The sequence below is a fragment of the Schistocerca gregaria genome, chromosome 4 (genome assembly GCF_023897955.1).
Source record: "Schistocerca gregaria isolate iqSchGreg1 chromosome 4, iqSchGreg1.2, whole genome shotgun sequence".
Taxonomy (NCBI): Eukaryota; Metazoa; Arthropoda; class Insecta; order Orthoptera; family Acrididae; genus Schistocerca; species Schistocerca gregaria.
The window spans coordinates 401,369,378-401,386,964 of NC_064923.1; the positions used below are offsets into that span (position 1 = coordinate 401,369,378).

Consider the following 17,587-nt stretch of genomic DNA (forward strand, 5'->3'; position numbering starts at 1 on the left):
ATTTAACACAGAAAGTTGAAGACAGGCCTTTCTATTCCGCCAGCACACCTACCAGTCTTTTTTCTCTCTCCTTTACGTCTCTCCTTTTCTGCCCCCCCCCCCCCCCCCCTCCCCCAACCTCCCGAAAGCACCTAGCAGCTTTACCCTGTTCCCACAATGTCAGTATGTGCTCCCACAAGCAGCACTGCCACACTTATACATTCCAGCAAAGAATGTAGAACACATGATTTATGTCATCTTCAGCACAATTCCTGTAGGAAATTAATTTATCTTTTTTGCTATATGTGGAGCAGAGTTGCCCAGAAAGGCCAAAATTGGCATACTTTATATGCCTGCTGTATCTTTTGGCTTGACACTAACATGTACAGATATTTTTATTTTATTACTGTGATTTACCTTAATTGGTTTCCCACGAACATAGACAGAGAGACTGAGGTTCCCTGCAGTGTCTGGTACAAACACTAGCAAGTATGTTCCATCTCGACGGTCAGCCACGTGAATAGGAATCTTCCTGAAATTTAATGACTTTAAATACCCGTAATAAGTTATTTCTTATCATAAGAGTGTCAATTTCCTTTGCTGCATACCTATGGAAGAAGAATGTCATGATAATCAGTTTTGTGTTGTGTTTGAATAATTATGTTTTGTAATATTACTTTATCAATATTTACTAATTTATATTTTTTAAATATCATGCAGTATTTCTCTCTTAAGATTCATCCATATAATAACTAAAGTTTATTAATGTAGTTTATAATGGAACCTTCACTTTTTTAATGTGTATCTTAACTTGTTCCACACCCGTTAAGGTTATCATTCTTGATTATCATTGGAACCCAGTGGTTGACTGAGTGAATGAATTACTTAACTTAAAATTAGACAGCTGATTTGTCATTGAAGAAAATGTGTATGTACTATGTAATTTCAAATTAAGTGAAACTCTACATTACCAAGGAACTGTTTATCATGGTGTACTAGCATGCAATGATTTTTCAGCCTTGAAAGGTGTTCTTGTGGCAAATTTAATCAAAATCAGTCTACTTGGTATTGGTGAATGCATTTTATTGAGTAGATTCCATCATGAAGAGCCTACAAGTATATGGGGCTGAGCTGATAAAGACATGGAAAGATGCAGTTAATACTGCGGGCACACATTTGTTACTCAAACAATTCTCATGAACAAAAGCATGAACTACTTGTAATATGGTTAAACATAATCTAGTCACCAAGTGGCAGCACATGTGAACATGTGTAAAGATGTAAAATTGCTAGTTGTTAGAATTAGGAATGAGCTGAAGCTTGGTTGTCTGCAGATATTTTTCGACGGTGTGGAAAAACTCTAAAATATTTCTTATATAAAGGATTTGATCAGTTGTGGGACATATCACACCATATGAGCTATGTTTTATAGGTGACATCAAAAACTTATTATATATCAGAGAATTGATGTTAATCCACTGAATATATGAGTGAAAACCCTGTAGTCCAGATTGCATAGGGTGGGAGAGGGGGAGGGGTCAGTGCTCTGCCCACCCTCCTCCCCTCGTCCTAGCCTCCCTTGTGATTGTCCATGAGTTGTAGAAAATGAGCCTAGTAATGATTAAGGATGTAGGAAGAGTCATCCAAACCAAGGAAGGCTTATTGGATGGGATGACACACAAAAATGGAATAATTTTTACTGTTACTCTAGTCAAGAGTTGTCTTTCTTCCACTTCTGTATGTAGCTGCAGTGATTATAAACATTTAACTATATACAGTAGAAATGGAGTATTGATTTGCTATGCACATTATTGCTTAAATTTGTAATAAGGATTTGTAATGGCAAAATCCAAATATTTTTAATTTGGGGAATTGTAAGTTTTTTGACTTATGTTTTTAAGAAATATGATGAAAGACATTTTTAGCACCATGATCCCAAACTGTGTTGTGAAACATAGGTAATAATGCTAAGCCTCTGTGGAGATTATGTTTGTGTGTTGTGTTGTGGTTATGAACATCATCAATCATTCACTTTATTTGTACAAACTTACTTCGCTCACCGAATAGCAGAAGTGTTGAGTTGTTGACAGGCACATACAAAACATAATAAAATTAGCTAGCTTTCAGAACTAATCCTTGACACAGTGCCAGGATTTAAATTTGGCAGTGGACTAGGTTGGGGTGGGGATAGGTTCGGGTGGGGTGGGTAGAGGGTGAGAGAGGCAGGAGACTGGAAGAGGGGTTGGAGGGGTTGAGTGTGGGTAGCTAATGTCTTGAAGGGAGGCAGCAGGTTTGCTTGCTATGAATGTGGGCGGGAGGAGTGGCAGGTGCACAGGCTAAGCATGATGACAATTTAGAGGCTTTGAATGGGAGGACTGAGGAAGTAAAAATTGGATCGAGGGTATGGGGAAAATGGGTTAGATGAGATTGAGACCAGGAAGGTTACAGGAGAGAAGTGTGTGTTACAAGGATAACTCCCATTTGTTTAGTCTACAGAAGCTGGTGGTGGAGGGAAATAACTAGATGGCTCAGGTTGTGAAGCAGCCATTGAACTTAAGCATGTTGCGCCAGTGGGTGGTCAATTTATGTTCATGACCACAGTTTAGTTGTGGCCATTCGCTCTGGTGGACTGCCAGTTGCTTGTCATTGTGACGTAAAAAGCTGTGCATTGATTGCAGCAGATCTGGTATACAGTGTGGGCTGCTTTCACAGGTAGCACAGGCCTGGAGCAGGAAGTGCTTAGTTGGTGGACTGGACAGATCTTGCACCTGAGTCTTCCATAGGGATATGACCCTTGTGTTAAGGGGTTGGGAGTGGCAGTGGCATAGGGATGGACCAGGATATTGTGTAGGTTGGGCAGGTGATTGAATATCCCTTTAGGAAGCATCCTAGGTAGAATGTTCTTTAATTCTGGGCTGATGATAAATAATCACCACCCTGGTGAAGGATATTGTACTGTTTTTCCAGTTGAGGGTGGTATTGGGTTATGTGGGGTTCCTCCTTTGTAGATGATTTTTGGGTGCAGTTGGTGGATTAGGATGTGGGAGGATATGACATAGGAAATCTGTTTACAGACTGGGTTTGAGGGGGGGAGGGATAAAGCTGGTCTGTTAAGGCCTTCAGATAAGATTTTTAGCACACTGGGAAAGGGAATTCATAGTTACGGCTCTGCCCTAGCAACAAACCACTAAATTTGATCACCATATCAGTCCACCTCTCCCCACATTGCTCCCTTCAGAATTGTATGTCTTTCCTTTGATGTGATCAAGTATCCTCACATCACAGAATTATCCTAGTTCACTCAGCAAAATTTCTTCCATTCTTTTCACTCTCCATGCTCATGTTTTGTTATCCATTTCCCTTTACAACCACCTGATGCTTTCATTTGTCCATTTCCTTTGTCATTTCACGTTTTCCTAGTGCCATCTCAGTTCAAATGAACCCTTGTTCCATCCATTTGCATCCACTCTGAAAAGCAACCATTTCCATAGCTAAAACACAGTCCCTGTTCCTTAAATGCTTCCTAAAGCCTGGAATATCCCCTCCCCCAATGGCCTAACCCTAAAAATTCTTCTTCTGAGTTCCCATCCTTCCATTCACAATGAACCTTCTTTTCAGTGTATGCCAATCCCTATCCCTCACAGACCTGGCACTGCAGAAATACATCTTCATGGCACAGGCATGTCAGAACCAACTCTGCTCCTTCCAGAAGGTATTTTTGCTGTGAAAAATCCTCACTTCATAAGCCAAGATATGTCAGAAAAAGTTTTGCATTACCCTGGTTCCCAGAACTCCTGAAGATAGACTTTGACTGTGGATATTGCATCACAGACACAGACACTTTGAATGTTCAGAGATGTCACTATACCAGCTCAAAGATGTAAACAACCATGCATGAGCAATACCTGTTAGATGGAGGGTGTCCGACAGCCAATCAGTTCCAGTCATTCCACTAGGAAGAGGTACACGGCTCATGTTATCTGTAGCTCAACCATGCCTAGACTGTCAGTATTGTGGTTCGATCGCATCCGCATTGTTACTTTGTGCTAGAAAGGGCTCTCAACAAGGGAAGTGTTTGGGCGTCTTGAAGTGAACCAAAGCAATATTGTTTGGGCATGGAGGAACTGTCAATGACATGTCTCGCTTAGGCCGGCCAAGGACTACTACTGCAGTGAATGACTGCTTCAGATTATGGCTCAGAGGAACCATGACAGCAATGCCACCATGCTGAACAATGCTTTTTGTGCAGCCACAGAATGTTGTGTTATGACTCAAACTGTGTGCAATAGGCTGCACGATGCGGAACATCACTCCTGACATCCATGGCGAGGTCCACCTTTGCAATCACGACACCATGCAGCGCTGTACAGATGGGCCCAACAACCCGCCAAATGGACTGCTCAGGATTGGCATCATGTTCTCTTTATCAGTGAGTGTCACATGTGCCTTCAACCAGACAATCGTCGGAGATGTGCTTGGAGGCAACCCGGTCAGGCTGAAGGCCTTTGACACACTGTTCAGCGAGTGCAGCAAGGTGGAGGTTCCCTGCTGTTTTGGGGTGGCATTATGTGGGGCCGACGTACGCCACTGGTAGTCTTGGAAGGCACCGTAACGGCTGTACGATACATGACTTCATGGACGACAATTTGTGCCCCCATTGTGCACATCTTGTGAATGACTTCCTTCAGGATAACGACATCACTTGACTAGAGTGGCCAGCATGTTCTCCAGGCATGAACACTATCAAACATGCCAGGGATGGATTGAAAAGGGCTATTTATGGACGACATGACCAACTATTCACACTGAGGGATCTATGCCGAATCGCTGTTGAGGAGTGGGACAATCTGGACCAACAGTGCCTTGATGAACTTGTGGATAGTATGCCACGACAAATACAGGCATGCATCAATGCAAGAGGACATGCTACTGTGTATTAGAGGTACTGGTGTGTACAGCAATCTGGACCACCACCTCTAGTGAACAGCAATCTGGACCACCACATCTGAAGGTCTCACTGTATGGTGGTATATCATGCAATGTGTGGTTTTCATCAGCAATAAAAAGTTCGGAAATGATGTTTATGTTGATCTCTATTCCAATTTTCTGTACAGGTTCCGGAACTCTCAGAACTGAGGTGATGCAAAACCTTTTTTGATGTGTGTAATTCTAGTCACCATCTCCATGGATCGTCCAACCTGTTGACGTCCTGCTCCCGCCTTAGAAAACCATGACACATCAACACTTGTCCTACCCACACTGAACTCCCCTCTCCACTCATAGCACTCAAACCCTGTCAAATCCAAACAATCCCAGAACACTGTGTTTAATCTTTCCACCAAAACCTTAATTTCACAGAAGTTTCAGTCCTATCCAGAGACCTCATCTTTGGCTGACCATCCAAGTTTAACTCTACTGGGCTTACAATGGGAACCTTTACTACCAATCGCTCCAGCCAAAGTAAGCCTAAGTCCAACACTGAACATTGCCTCTCCCAGTTCATACCACTATCTAACAATGACCCTCTCACCTAAGCACCCCGGTTACTGTCCAGGAATTCCTTACTTTCAACTTGACCTTACCATCCTTTCCAGGTCCCATGCTTAGAATACAAACTTCACGACAAAAGAAAGGACAACTATTCACAACCTCAAAACAGATTCTTAGTTAATCATCCTTGCAAACAAAGGCTCCACCACTGTTGCGACGAATCGCAGTGGCTACCTGCCAGAAGGCTTCTGCCAACTGTCTGATTCCTGCCCACACTCCCCTAATCCTCCCAACATCCCAAAGAATCACTCACAGAGGTAAGCCCCCTCATCACCCAATATCACCCATGACTGGAATAACTGTACCATATTCTTCAACATCACTTTGATTATCTATCATCATGCCCAGTAATAATTGACTTTTTATCTAAGTTTCGTCTCATGTCTCCTAAAGTAGTATTCAGTTGCCCAACCAACTGAGCATCCTAGTCCTGCCACTGCCACTCCCAACTTCTTTCCAAAGAGGTCATATCCCTGAGAAAGACTGAGGTGCAAGACCTGCCCAATCTAACCACTCCGGACTTCCTACTTCAGTCCTGCCACAGGTTTATCTTACCACATCAGAGATAATGCCACCTGTGACAGCAGCCATGTTTTGTATGAAATCTGCTTGCAATCACTGCTCAGCCTTTTATGTTGGTAGGAATGAATGGCCACCACTAAATTTTGGCTAAGAACGAAGTTGACCATCCAGTGGCATCACATGCAGCTGAGCACAACACGCTCGAGTTCAATATTTGCTTCACAGCTCGAGCCATCAGGATCCATTGCTCCACCACCAGTTTTTCTAAACTACACTGTTGGGAATTATCCTTACAGTGCTAGACTCCCTCAATCCCCCTGGCTTCTGTCTCCATTAACGCACTATCTTGACACACACTGTACAACAGTTTCCACCTCTGTGCTCCCCTCTGAATCCATGCCTCCACGTCATCTTCATTGTGCGACACATGGTACTAGCCCCAGTACCCATGTTCCACATGTTTACCATGTGCACCTGCCACATTCCTAGTGAACAAATTTGCTGCCTTCCTCTGAGCTATTAGATACCCACCCGAACCTCACCCTTGTCCACCTGCTTAAATGCAATCCTAGCATTGTGTGTCCAGTCGACTCAATTCAGGAGGACAGGTAGTGTGTGTGTGTGAAAAGGGGGGGGGGGGGGGGGCATGTTCTCTTTTGTGTGTGCCTGCCTATTGACAACTCAATGCTTTTGCTGTTTGGTGAGTGGTCTCTTTTATTTCTAAATTATTTACATTTTGCCAACATTTTTCTTACTATAATCATAATCTGATATTAAAATTAATTTGGACAACAGTTTACCTGTTGCTGGCGTCCTTGTATCGCAGTTCTGCAGTGACTTTCTCTCCACCATGACATAGTGGCTGTTCATCAGCATCTCTTGTTGTGAGAACTGCTTCAGCTTTCTTATGCTGTCGACAAATCATCAGAGCTGCAGGTTGAGAACAAATCACTATTATGTCCTTCAAGTCAAGCAGTGAAGAGCGTTATATAGTAAAATTTCTATACCTTCCAACTATGTATCAGATAAAAGTTAAATATAGCAGTGTGCATTATGGATAATGAATTTTTATTGTTTTTTTTTTCAGTTAAGTACCAACGATTTTGAATTCTACAATTAAGATATTTATCATCACTTAGAGTGTAATGTTTTGTTATTTGTGTATAGGACAGCAAGCTTAGAATTACAGATTTTCTCCGCGTGTGTGTGCATGTGCTGTGAGGAATTCAGAACACGGTAGCCATCTTTTTTTTTTTTTTTAAATCTCACTGCTGTTATTTCAGCTTTATTGTAACTGACAGCTAACGATGGTTCTTCACATTTTAATGTTCAGTATTAGTGCTTTTGTGGCTCCATGCTTTATTCCTGTACGTTTACGTTAAAAAAAAGAAAGGAAAACGTTTAGCTCTGTAGTGTAATAGTTTAAAATTTCCCAAGAATTTTACAAGAGTCAGTTCAATTGTCATAGTTGTGAAAGCAGGCAATGTGACTAAATAAAGAATGAGATTATGGTGGAGTTCATCAATCAGCATACTCATCAATCAACTTAGAGGTTGTAAAACCATGTATATGATTTTTGTATTTATAGATGGACAGTGACTTGGATGTACAGAAAAAGAAATAAATAGGTGAGTAAAAATGGCGTGGAGTGCTTTTAGTAAACTAAGTAGAGTTTCCAAAACTGAGCTCCTTATGTGCCAGAGAAGGAAAATTTACAGTTGACGTGTATTTCCAGTTTTGAGTTATGGCAGTGAGACATTGAATTTCAGTGTGAAAACTACTAAAATACTGAGCACTGGTGAGATGAATGCAAGGAATAAAAAGTAGAGACAGATGGCCAAACACGTTTATCTCGAACAGACTGTAGAGGAGGACATGCAAGATTCCAGGAGATTAGAAAACAATCTAAAATGACATCCTAATGAAAGATGAGTAAATTACATTATAAAACATCCAGGAGCCTGTTGCCTTTTCTTGTAGATCATGTATGAGCACACGTGCCCACATGTTTCACTTGTGTTGCCAATGCTGCCCGATGTATTGTTCAGCAGTCACACTTTTAAGATTGGTATGTATCTCCATTTATGTTGGTTCATTGAAAGTGAATGTAATAATACATAAAATGAAGGAAAAGGTTCCACTTACATTTAGCAGTCTGTGTAGGAACAGATGACAGTATTCACACTAGTTTTCAAGGTCTTGCTCTTTTCTAGCAACACACACAACCACACAGATAAACATACACTGCCTTGCTTGCATTGACTGGGGGCATGTACTTCTGGTTGTCTGTGGATGTGTGTACTTTTAGCAGAAAAAGACCAAGAGCATGAAAGCTAGTGTGAATACTACTTTCCATTACGTGTTTCTGTGCTCGACACATCAGACTGCTGTAGGTGAGTAGTTGCCTTTATTGTTCCATCCAGGAATTTACGTTAGTGTTTAATGTAAATATATTTTATGCCAAAAGCCTGTGGCAACTGATAGGCAGTGCCACAGGTTGCACAGAAAACTGTTCATATGAACTGTTTAAGTTTCATTAAATCCACCTGGTGATGAAGGTATAATCTGAGACACACAGTGAAAAGGTAAATAAAAGTAACTCATGACAATAATTTTTGTATTTAATTGGCATTGATGAAACGGACCTAACATAGAATGTCTCCAGGCAAACTTCTCAGTTTTCACTGATCTGATGCTGAATTGATGCTTCTCGTTCAGTAGCACTTACTGTCAGTGTTGAGCATGCAGTGTTGTGGAGACACTGTCTGTGTTGTTATGACGCCAAAGAGGGTGTGTGATTTGATTCGGCCACAGCCCTCCTCAGGAAGGAACTGCAGGCAATCAGATACACGTGGTTCCATGAGGCTGCCACTAGCCCCATTGTTGCAGCACCATTCCAGACGACGCAGCACTGGGGAGACCAGCGTCAGCAGCTGAAACACCAAGTCTGCCATATGAGCACCCACTATGATAACCTTCTTCCTTTCTGTTAAATAATTCAAGATGACTGATAATATCATATCAACTTTTTAATAAATTATTATTCTGGAAAAAAGGGGAGTAAGTAGTTCTCATGAATCAATGGGTAATTAAATCTCGCATACAAAGGTAAAGTCATTTGTTAGTCAGAAGAAGAATCCTTTGTTTTTATCAGGACCATACTGTTAGGGTGGCCAGATAGGTGTCCGTTGAGGGCATGGGCACTGACAGATGGAAAAATTAATGAAAAGAGAAAAACGAAGCATAAAAAGACAATGGTTTAAGAAGTAACTGGGAGAAGTATATGAGTTCTCCTACCCCTCACAATCCATCTTCTGCCTTTGTGAGGATGTCTTTCCCTATCTAGCAACTGTAAATGTGGACTGTTGTCAGTGTCATTTCTAAACCCTCACTTCATCTGAGCAGCATCATAAAGAAGTGACAACTATTGATCAGTTCGTCTGTCGCTGACATGGTTTGTGTGTCAAAGGTGCACTTCGTTCATTCAGGTGCAACCTAAACAACTTGCTCGTGTTCGACAATGGAGTTTGTGCTGCTACTTCCATGTGGCATTGTGGAATCTCATAGGTCTGCAATTGGGTGCTGAAGCTAATAGCCCTTGATTTTTGCTGATTTTTGTCGGTTGAGAACTGGAGCAAGACACAGTGATGGAGGCAGCTTACAAGAAAGGTGGAGGGGTATGTAATTTCCTTGCCTCTCTAGGCTGTAGTTTTGCTGCTCCCTAATTTCAGTTGTGTGACTATGCTGTGGAAACAAAAAATTAATCCAGAACAAACCTTATGTTGCTGATTAATAATATTGCAGGAATTGCTAGTCATGCTTATTGACAGCTAAATACTGTTGATTTAAGTTTAGCCCTTACACAAACAAACATAGGCACTGCCATTGATCATTAGCTGTGTTGCTCTAGGACCTGGTGAAAGCCTTACTTACGTATTAGGTATATTGTTGTTGTTGTTGTGCAATTGAAACTCTGGTACATGCCAAAGCACCATAAGTATTCAGTTTTGTTGCTAATCACTGTGCTAAATGTTCAACCCATGTATTTATTGTAACAAATTTCACTGGACATGCAGTTTTACTGTGCTTCATTTTTATTAAATATACTTACAAAATTATACAATTTACTAAGTCTGCATAGAAACTTTTGCAGAAAGGTAGTTTTACACAAGGGGGTGGGGCTGCAGGGACGAGTGTGTAGCTTTGTCAGGCGGCCAGGATCACCTTGGTGTGGCTTAAGCCAGTGACTCAGATAATTCTTTGACAATATTGAGTGCAGAATTCTTGACTTCAGTTATCTAGTGGAGAGCTGTAGCACTCTCATCCCCCTCCACCCCCTTAATAGGCAGGACATGCGCTATGAGCAGGATGATGCTGCTAAAGTAGCAGAACGCGTATGTTGTAAACAAGTGTTGTGTTTTAGGGTAGAGAAAATTTGTCCGTGGGCCTGATAAAAATTACGTGCCGATTTTGGAGAAGGGGGAATACAGCCTCATTAGTCACAGATTGCAATATTCATCAATATGTTGTAGAACTTTGGAAAACATTTGATTCTTATGTATTATGACCTTTGTGGAAACTGAAACCCTCCTCTGCAGGAAACAACATGGATTCTGCAAATAACAATCTTTTGAAGCCCCGCTCACTATGCTCTTGAGACCGAGAAGGTAGTGGATACTGACACCCAGGATGATGCAGTGTTTCTTCTCTTCCAGAAAGCATTCAGTACGGTTCCACATGGGGAAACACAGTACAGCATTCTTAACAGAGACAAGTCTTCAGCTATAAAAGTAGCTAAGGCTAAGGGAGTATTAATTGGACATTACTATGAACTATACATGTAAAGGATTGAGTGAATAACTTCAGGAACTCCATGAGGGTGTTGGCAGATGCTGTTGTCATATATAGAGAAGTCATTAGGCTAGAAAATTGCAGCAAAATACAGAAAGATGTACAAAGGAGAGATACTTGATGTACGCTTTGGCAGTTTACCCTCACTGTAGAGAAATATGATGTATTCCACTCAGACAGTTGAAAATACCTGTTTTTGTTCCATTGGACATTGGCCAAACAACCACTGGAAACAGTCACATTGACTAAATATCTGAAAGTAGGCTTATGAAACAAAACCATGCAATTAATCATAGGAAAGGCCGAAGACGTAGTGAGATTCTTTGAAGGGATCCCCAGGAAGTGTAGTCCATTCACGAAGGAGGTGGCCAGAAAATCCTCATTCAACCAATAGTTGAGTGTTGCTCTTCGATCTGTAACTCTTACCAGATAGAATTGCTAGAGGAAATAAAGCAGATCAGTTCATTTTATCATGGGTTTGTTCAGTAAGCACAAAAGCATCACAAAGATACCCATCCATTTCAGTGACAGAGCGGTGGTGTGGATCTCAATGTAGTTTACTATTAAAATTCTGAGATTTTACATTCCTAGAGCAGACAACCAATATATTGCTCGGTGCTAATTATACCTTGCAAAAAGATCATGTAGATAAAATTACAGAGATTCAAACACATAATGGAGGCGTACCAACACTTGTTTCTGCACAACATTTGCTAATGGAATGTGACAATGGTAAAAGCAGTACATTTCACCACTCACTGTGGTGGCATGTAAATGTTCCCCACCAGATTTTCTCACGCACACCATGTGTGTCAGTATCTCGGCTACCACCAACCAAGGAACAACTGTCATTGCTGGAGGCAGATTGCCTCATCCAGCAAGCCAGTGTAGAGGGTTTTCCCAGACACACCGGACGTCTGTTTTGGAGTAATTGAGTTCACTAACTTTGTAGCTCCACGAAAGGTAGCATTAAAGATGTGACGATTCGAAAGGAAGTGCTTGGCAGCTAGCAGCCAAAATCCTAGAAAACCTTTATAGACAGTGCCTGATATGACAATTCTCATTGAACTGCTGTATGAAATCAATGAAGCTATACAGAACTGATCAGCCGCAACACGCTATGGATTTTCCTCTATCAGCTCTGTCATTTTAGCATTTTAGATAAGAGTACCACTACTCCTTCACTGATTATGTCCACATGGGTGGAGATATCCCTTAAAACTTATGGAATCCCAGGCAATCAAGAACTTTTCACTTGTGTTCTGCTTTGTCAGCTGCACAGTGCTGAGAAAAATAAATAGTACTTTTTATATGGTTGTGTCAATAGTCTGCATTATTGTAGAGTGCAACAGAGTTAATGTAGGTATCGATAAGTTGCAAATGGTCTTTTCGTGCACAATACCCATCACAAAGACCTGCAAGATATAATATTATGTGATTAAATATTTCACCAATATAAATTTCATATTACTTCTTGACATTACAAGAGATATACTACCTAAAACAACTACTACTGCATCAAATCAGCAAAATATCTTTTTCAAGAACTCTACCTCTATTTTCAGCTTCTTATTTACGTACTTATTCTTAAGAAACATTATGGGCTGGAGCTACTTGAATTCTCACTAAACCAGTTAAATAGCAAAAAATCTACTAACATATTTTTCCTGAAATTTTTTATATATGACCCGTTAGATGATTTTGAACTCTATCAAAAATGTGTCTGACTTTCACCCTTCAAGCTATAGATCCTTGTTTGTTTGTGATTGCAGACATGTACCTGGTTTTCATGAAAGTAGATGGGCAAGACTTTATTACATTTCAAATAGGTGGTGTAGAAAAATCCCAAGTACATAAATGTTTTAATTCTGTCTTTGCCAAAGCAAGTAAACTTAAGTTATAAGTAGTTCAAGCTCTAATGATTGTAGAAACGAAATTAGGTTACCTGAAAATTCATTATGTTTTACTATTTTGTGTGTTGAATAAAGAAGTGAGTAGTTATAAAAGTACTCTAGTTTTCGTCTCTAAATGGATGATGGGCATCGAAATTTACACACATTAGCATAGACTTACACACTGTCCATCACAGTAACAAGCCTACCTGTCAGAAGCCTACTTTTACAGTGTAGACAGCTGCAAGACATGCAGGAAGACAGTGAGGTTCTATATTGTACTGACATGGATGTGGAGCCACACTAACTCCAATGCCATGGCTGCCTGTGTTAGGTTTCTTGGTTGAGAATTCAAGGCGCATACAGCCCAGTCGAGGTGGTCCCACAGAATTTGACAGGGTTGTTTAAATCTGGAGAGTCAGGTAGTCAGAAGCGTACGGAAAACTCATCCTGCTGCTCTTCAAATCACTAGTACAATGTGAGCTGTGTAACATACTGTTCTGCTGTTGAATGCCATCATGCTGAGGAAAGACGAATTGCATGTAGGGGTGGTCATGGCCTCCATGGATAGTGTGTACTTATGTCAATGCATTGTACAATGGACATTCAGTCGCAGTGTTGGCATGTAAAATCCAGCCTTTGTTACTGATGTTCAGCAGTCAGCAGGGCTGCATGAACTAGGTGCCTGCTGCTGGGGCCCATACGCAGCAATATTTGTTTAACAGTTGTTGAGAAGAGACTTTTGGTAGCCCCTTGGTTCTTCTGATCAGTCAGTTGCTCAACAGTTACACACCTATTCAAATGTGCACGTATCTGCAGCTTTCGTTCACCCATCATCTATGGCCAATGATGCACTAAACTTGCCTTTGCGCCAGTTTTGGAGCACACCATTTTGTCATGAACAGTATAGTTTAACCATGACAGCACAAGAACATTTTACAAACGTAGCTTCCACTCGTGACCTGGGAGCCAATGAAAAAGTCCTTTTGGATGTCAAATAAATCACTCCATTGCCACATTATGACAATGACTGCACCTTTTTCCATGTCCTCTCAATATGCTTTACATATCCTTCATTCCTAGTTCTGTCACGTTCCATCTGTGAGTGCTCATTGCACATTGCCTTCAAAAATAGGTGGTGGTCACAGTAATGTGACTGGACTATGAATATCTATTTGGCAAGCTTCTGTACAGTGGAAAAGTCCATTTGCTTATGTAGTGAGAGAAAATGACCATCTGCTCTGCCCATTTGAGTAAAAAGTTAAGTGTACAAAAACATGTTTTTTAAAAAGTTACTTCATCTTAGAGCTTGCATGTTTTTCTGGTAACGTGTGGATCCAATTCATTTCTCGCATGTAGTCCAAATACATCCTGACGAATAATGCGAAAGAAGAATAGGCACAAGTTTCAAGTTGCTTTAGGTTTCTCATAAGCTAGCCCAAATATTCCACCACAGAAAACCAAAACAAGTATGTATCTCAAACCATACACTGTCAACAGAGAAAATAACAACTGTCTCGAGGACACACAGATACCACCACCAGATAAAGTCAGACAGTTACTGGATACACTAAGACAAAGCCCAGTGGGGGAGCAGATGACACATGCACTGGAGAATACAGTGTTCAAGTCTTCTAACATTACTGGTTGCGACTTTCTTCCATATGATCACCCCCTATTACAATGACAGAATAGAGTACTTAAGCCAAACTGTAGTCGACACTCCTCATAGCTGCAGAGCACTTACTATCTCTGACATGTCCACAGATTGGTTGTGTGGAATCAGCACACTAAGATGGGTCGACTTGAAAAAGAAGCTATATTTGAAAGTACCCATGACCACACTATGAATGACATAGGTTGATTTGATGACGTGTCAATCTCGGCTGTCCATTGTGTTTGCAAGGAAGGATGTACCACTCCCAGCCATAACAGTAGGATTTGGTAGTGTCAATGAATTACAGGCCCATCTCAAACAGTTTGGAGATGAACACTGCAAAAGGAATTGCATGCAATTGACATTTGGAACTGGGTATCTTGCTAAAAGCAATTTCTTTTTAAAGTAATATAAAGCTGCACACCTTCAATGTGTGAGAAGATACAGAAACAACAGCAGAGCAGAGGCACACAGTTAGGCCCTACAAGTCATGATTTTGCCTCTTTTTCAACTGATGCAAGGCACCTAGTGCACCAACAGCGTAATGAGACATTTAACCAAAAGTGAATGGAAGTTATAGTTCAGGCCAAAGGTGGTTGAATGATATTTTAGGGGTATTTGCTGTACTTTGACTTGGGCCCACTCATTCAGTCTACTGTGACTATGATCTAGGAATGTAATTCAATATTTGGTGAACGAGAGTTCCCTTTCTTCTACTCTTCATGATAAGTGTGCTGTTAACACCATCATCTTGCAAGATCACGACACCCTTTACAGAGGGCTACACACACACATCTTGTTTGATGAACAGCCATGCACCCTATTGCACCTCAACTGGCCCACTAAATCACTGATTGTGAATTCCATAGAAAAGGTCTGGAATCATTTGGTACAACAAATAAAATGTAGCAGTCAGCATCCCAGCAATGAGGCAGCTCTATAAAATATAATAACTGATAAGTGATTTCATTTGCATTTGATATACCTGAAGAAAATTGCAGACTGTTTACCATGCCAAAATTAGATGCAGATCCAAGGGGATAGCAGTCTTGATCCGTCAGCCCACAAACAGATTTTAGTGGAATCGCTTCCAAATTTCGCACCTGCCTTTCAGAGAATAGAGTAGTATGTAAACAAAAAAGTCTTGAAAATGTAAAGGAATTCTAGAACTTTGAAGCTACAGTTTAAAACAGTATATTTTTCGGTTGTTTGTCTGGGGGGGGGGGGGCCTTGCAGCCTGAGTGGTTGCCGAGAATATTCAGCCAGGTAAAGGCATTATGCACCGTGCTGTCAACAACAAATCAGACATGGCTCGTGAGTCTCCGGGTAGCAGAATCGGCGTATCACAGGAAGTTGATACGAGAGGACGGGAAGGGAAAACACTCGACTAAGAAGGAAACATCGCCAGCCTTACGTCACGTTTTAAGGAGAAAAAAGGTAAGCACAGCGATATATTTACCCCAGCAATCCATCCCTCCCGAAAATTTGGACCATAATTCTGATAGTATACTGTTACGACCTTCTGAATGTACATCTTTTAAACTTCGCATTCACTGGGCGTTCGTCACCAGTCCGCCCCACGCATTCACATCATGCTCGAATGCCAAATACCGTATAGTGCAGTAACAGGTTTTATTCATAACGCGGTGAGTCAGTGACAGATCAGCATTAGCAGGAGCGATACGGATTGACGATCCAATTGCAGCGCTTAAACGTGAAAAACGAGTAGGCCTACTTCTGAAAGTAGTGACTGGTAAGCATAGTTATTTGCGGCTATTAGACTAACTTTTGTACAAGGCAAACGAAATTGTAATGGGTTACTTTTTATATCTTTCAGTTTCGTTGCAACAATCGAAGAAAACTTCGCGAATAAAGACATGCTAGAGGCAGAGCAAAATCGGGTACTGACGTTCGATGCTTCTTTCAGGAGAGGATGACGATGATGATAGTGAGGCTGCCCTTGTAACAGTCACATTCGTCCTAAAGCTTCATTGATACAATGGGGCAGGGATGTGAAAATGAATCCTGCTGTGAAGGCGCAATATCCTCAGATACCACTTTGCCACTGTCCGTAACAGAAGAGTTTATTAAACGAGCTGTAAATCAGAAAGAAGGGAGTCCTATCTTTCAGGACCATCAGGAGGAACTTTAAATTACTAAAAACACGGAACAGAAAACACTGCAGTTTTTGTATTGCCGATACCTCCATGTGGAATTAGATGATGTTGAGCGCTGGATGTATTTGGCTTCTGCATATTCAGGGTTTTGTCTGAAAGTTTAAGAGCTCGCCACAACATCTGGGCATCGATGTGAGCTTCGGCCAGATCAACAACATACTTGAAATGCAGTCTCTTCTTTACTGCCAGTTATGTAAATCAGTATTTCGACCGATCTTCTAGCACGCATGGTATCGAAGCAGCTACACCAACGACCGAGTAGATCACTTATAAACTTCTAATTAATTACTATTCCGATATTGGTAACATGATTTGTTCATTGTGTCAAAGTGTGAGGTTTATAATTTGTAGTTGGTACCAGAGACCTCATTGCTTTGAACACTTTTATTTAACGATTCACAATTACAGTGTAAATGAATGAAATGAATGCCTCATTAAAGAAATAGCCAAGCGGTATTTAATTATTAACATCGCTGTTGTGTGTTATTTTCTTTGGGTTGTAAAGTTGACAATGTTAAAGTGAAGTACATTTTCGGGAGTTCACTGTTCTTCATTGTGGTTGGTATGATCAAATTTTTATTCGAAATCATTAATTTCACAATAATTCTTCAGTGGCTTAGGTTTACTCATTTTGATGTACAATAAATATAAACTGCTGCAGAATACGATCACGAGAATACCATTAAAATAAAATGTCTATGTGCATGAGGTTGACATATTACATTCGGTACTCACAATACTGACCTCTCTTTCGTGTAAAATAACGCGTGTCATTGAACAAAATTTCAAAATACGTTGGACAGATGTAGCCACGTCGCCCCTCCTATTCCCTCACCTTCAAAACCAGCGAGTATAAGGGTTCTGGTTGTCGTTCGTGCTCGGGCATTAGGCGGCTGCTGTGGGGCGGAGCGAGTGACAAACAGCTGGTACGCGTCTAGTCTAAAAGCAGCACATTCAGA

At 41.0% G+C, this 17,587-nt stretch overlaps 1 protein-coding gene across 1 annotated transcript in view; it reads right to left on the bottom strand.

Moving 5' to 3' along the window:
- Positions 1 to 17,587, bottom strand: part of LOC126267747 (tripartite motif-containing protein 45) — a 151,173-nt gene that overhangs the window by 12,831 nt on the left and 120,755 nt on the right. The window contains exons 6-8 of the mRNA XM_049973051.1: positions 8,780 to 8,984; positions 6,852 to 6,981; positions 397 to 511 (exon numbers count right to left, since the gene is read on the bottom strand). Coding sequence (XP_049829008.1) covers positions 397 to 511; positions 6,852 to 6,981; positions 8,780 to 8,984 — 450 coding nt within the window. The remainder of the gene's footprint in view (positions 1 to 396; positions 512 to 6,851; positions 6,982 to 8,779; positions 8,985 to 17,587) is intronic.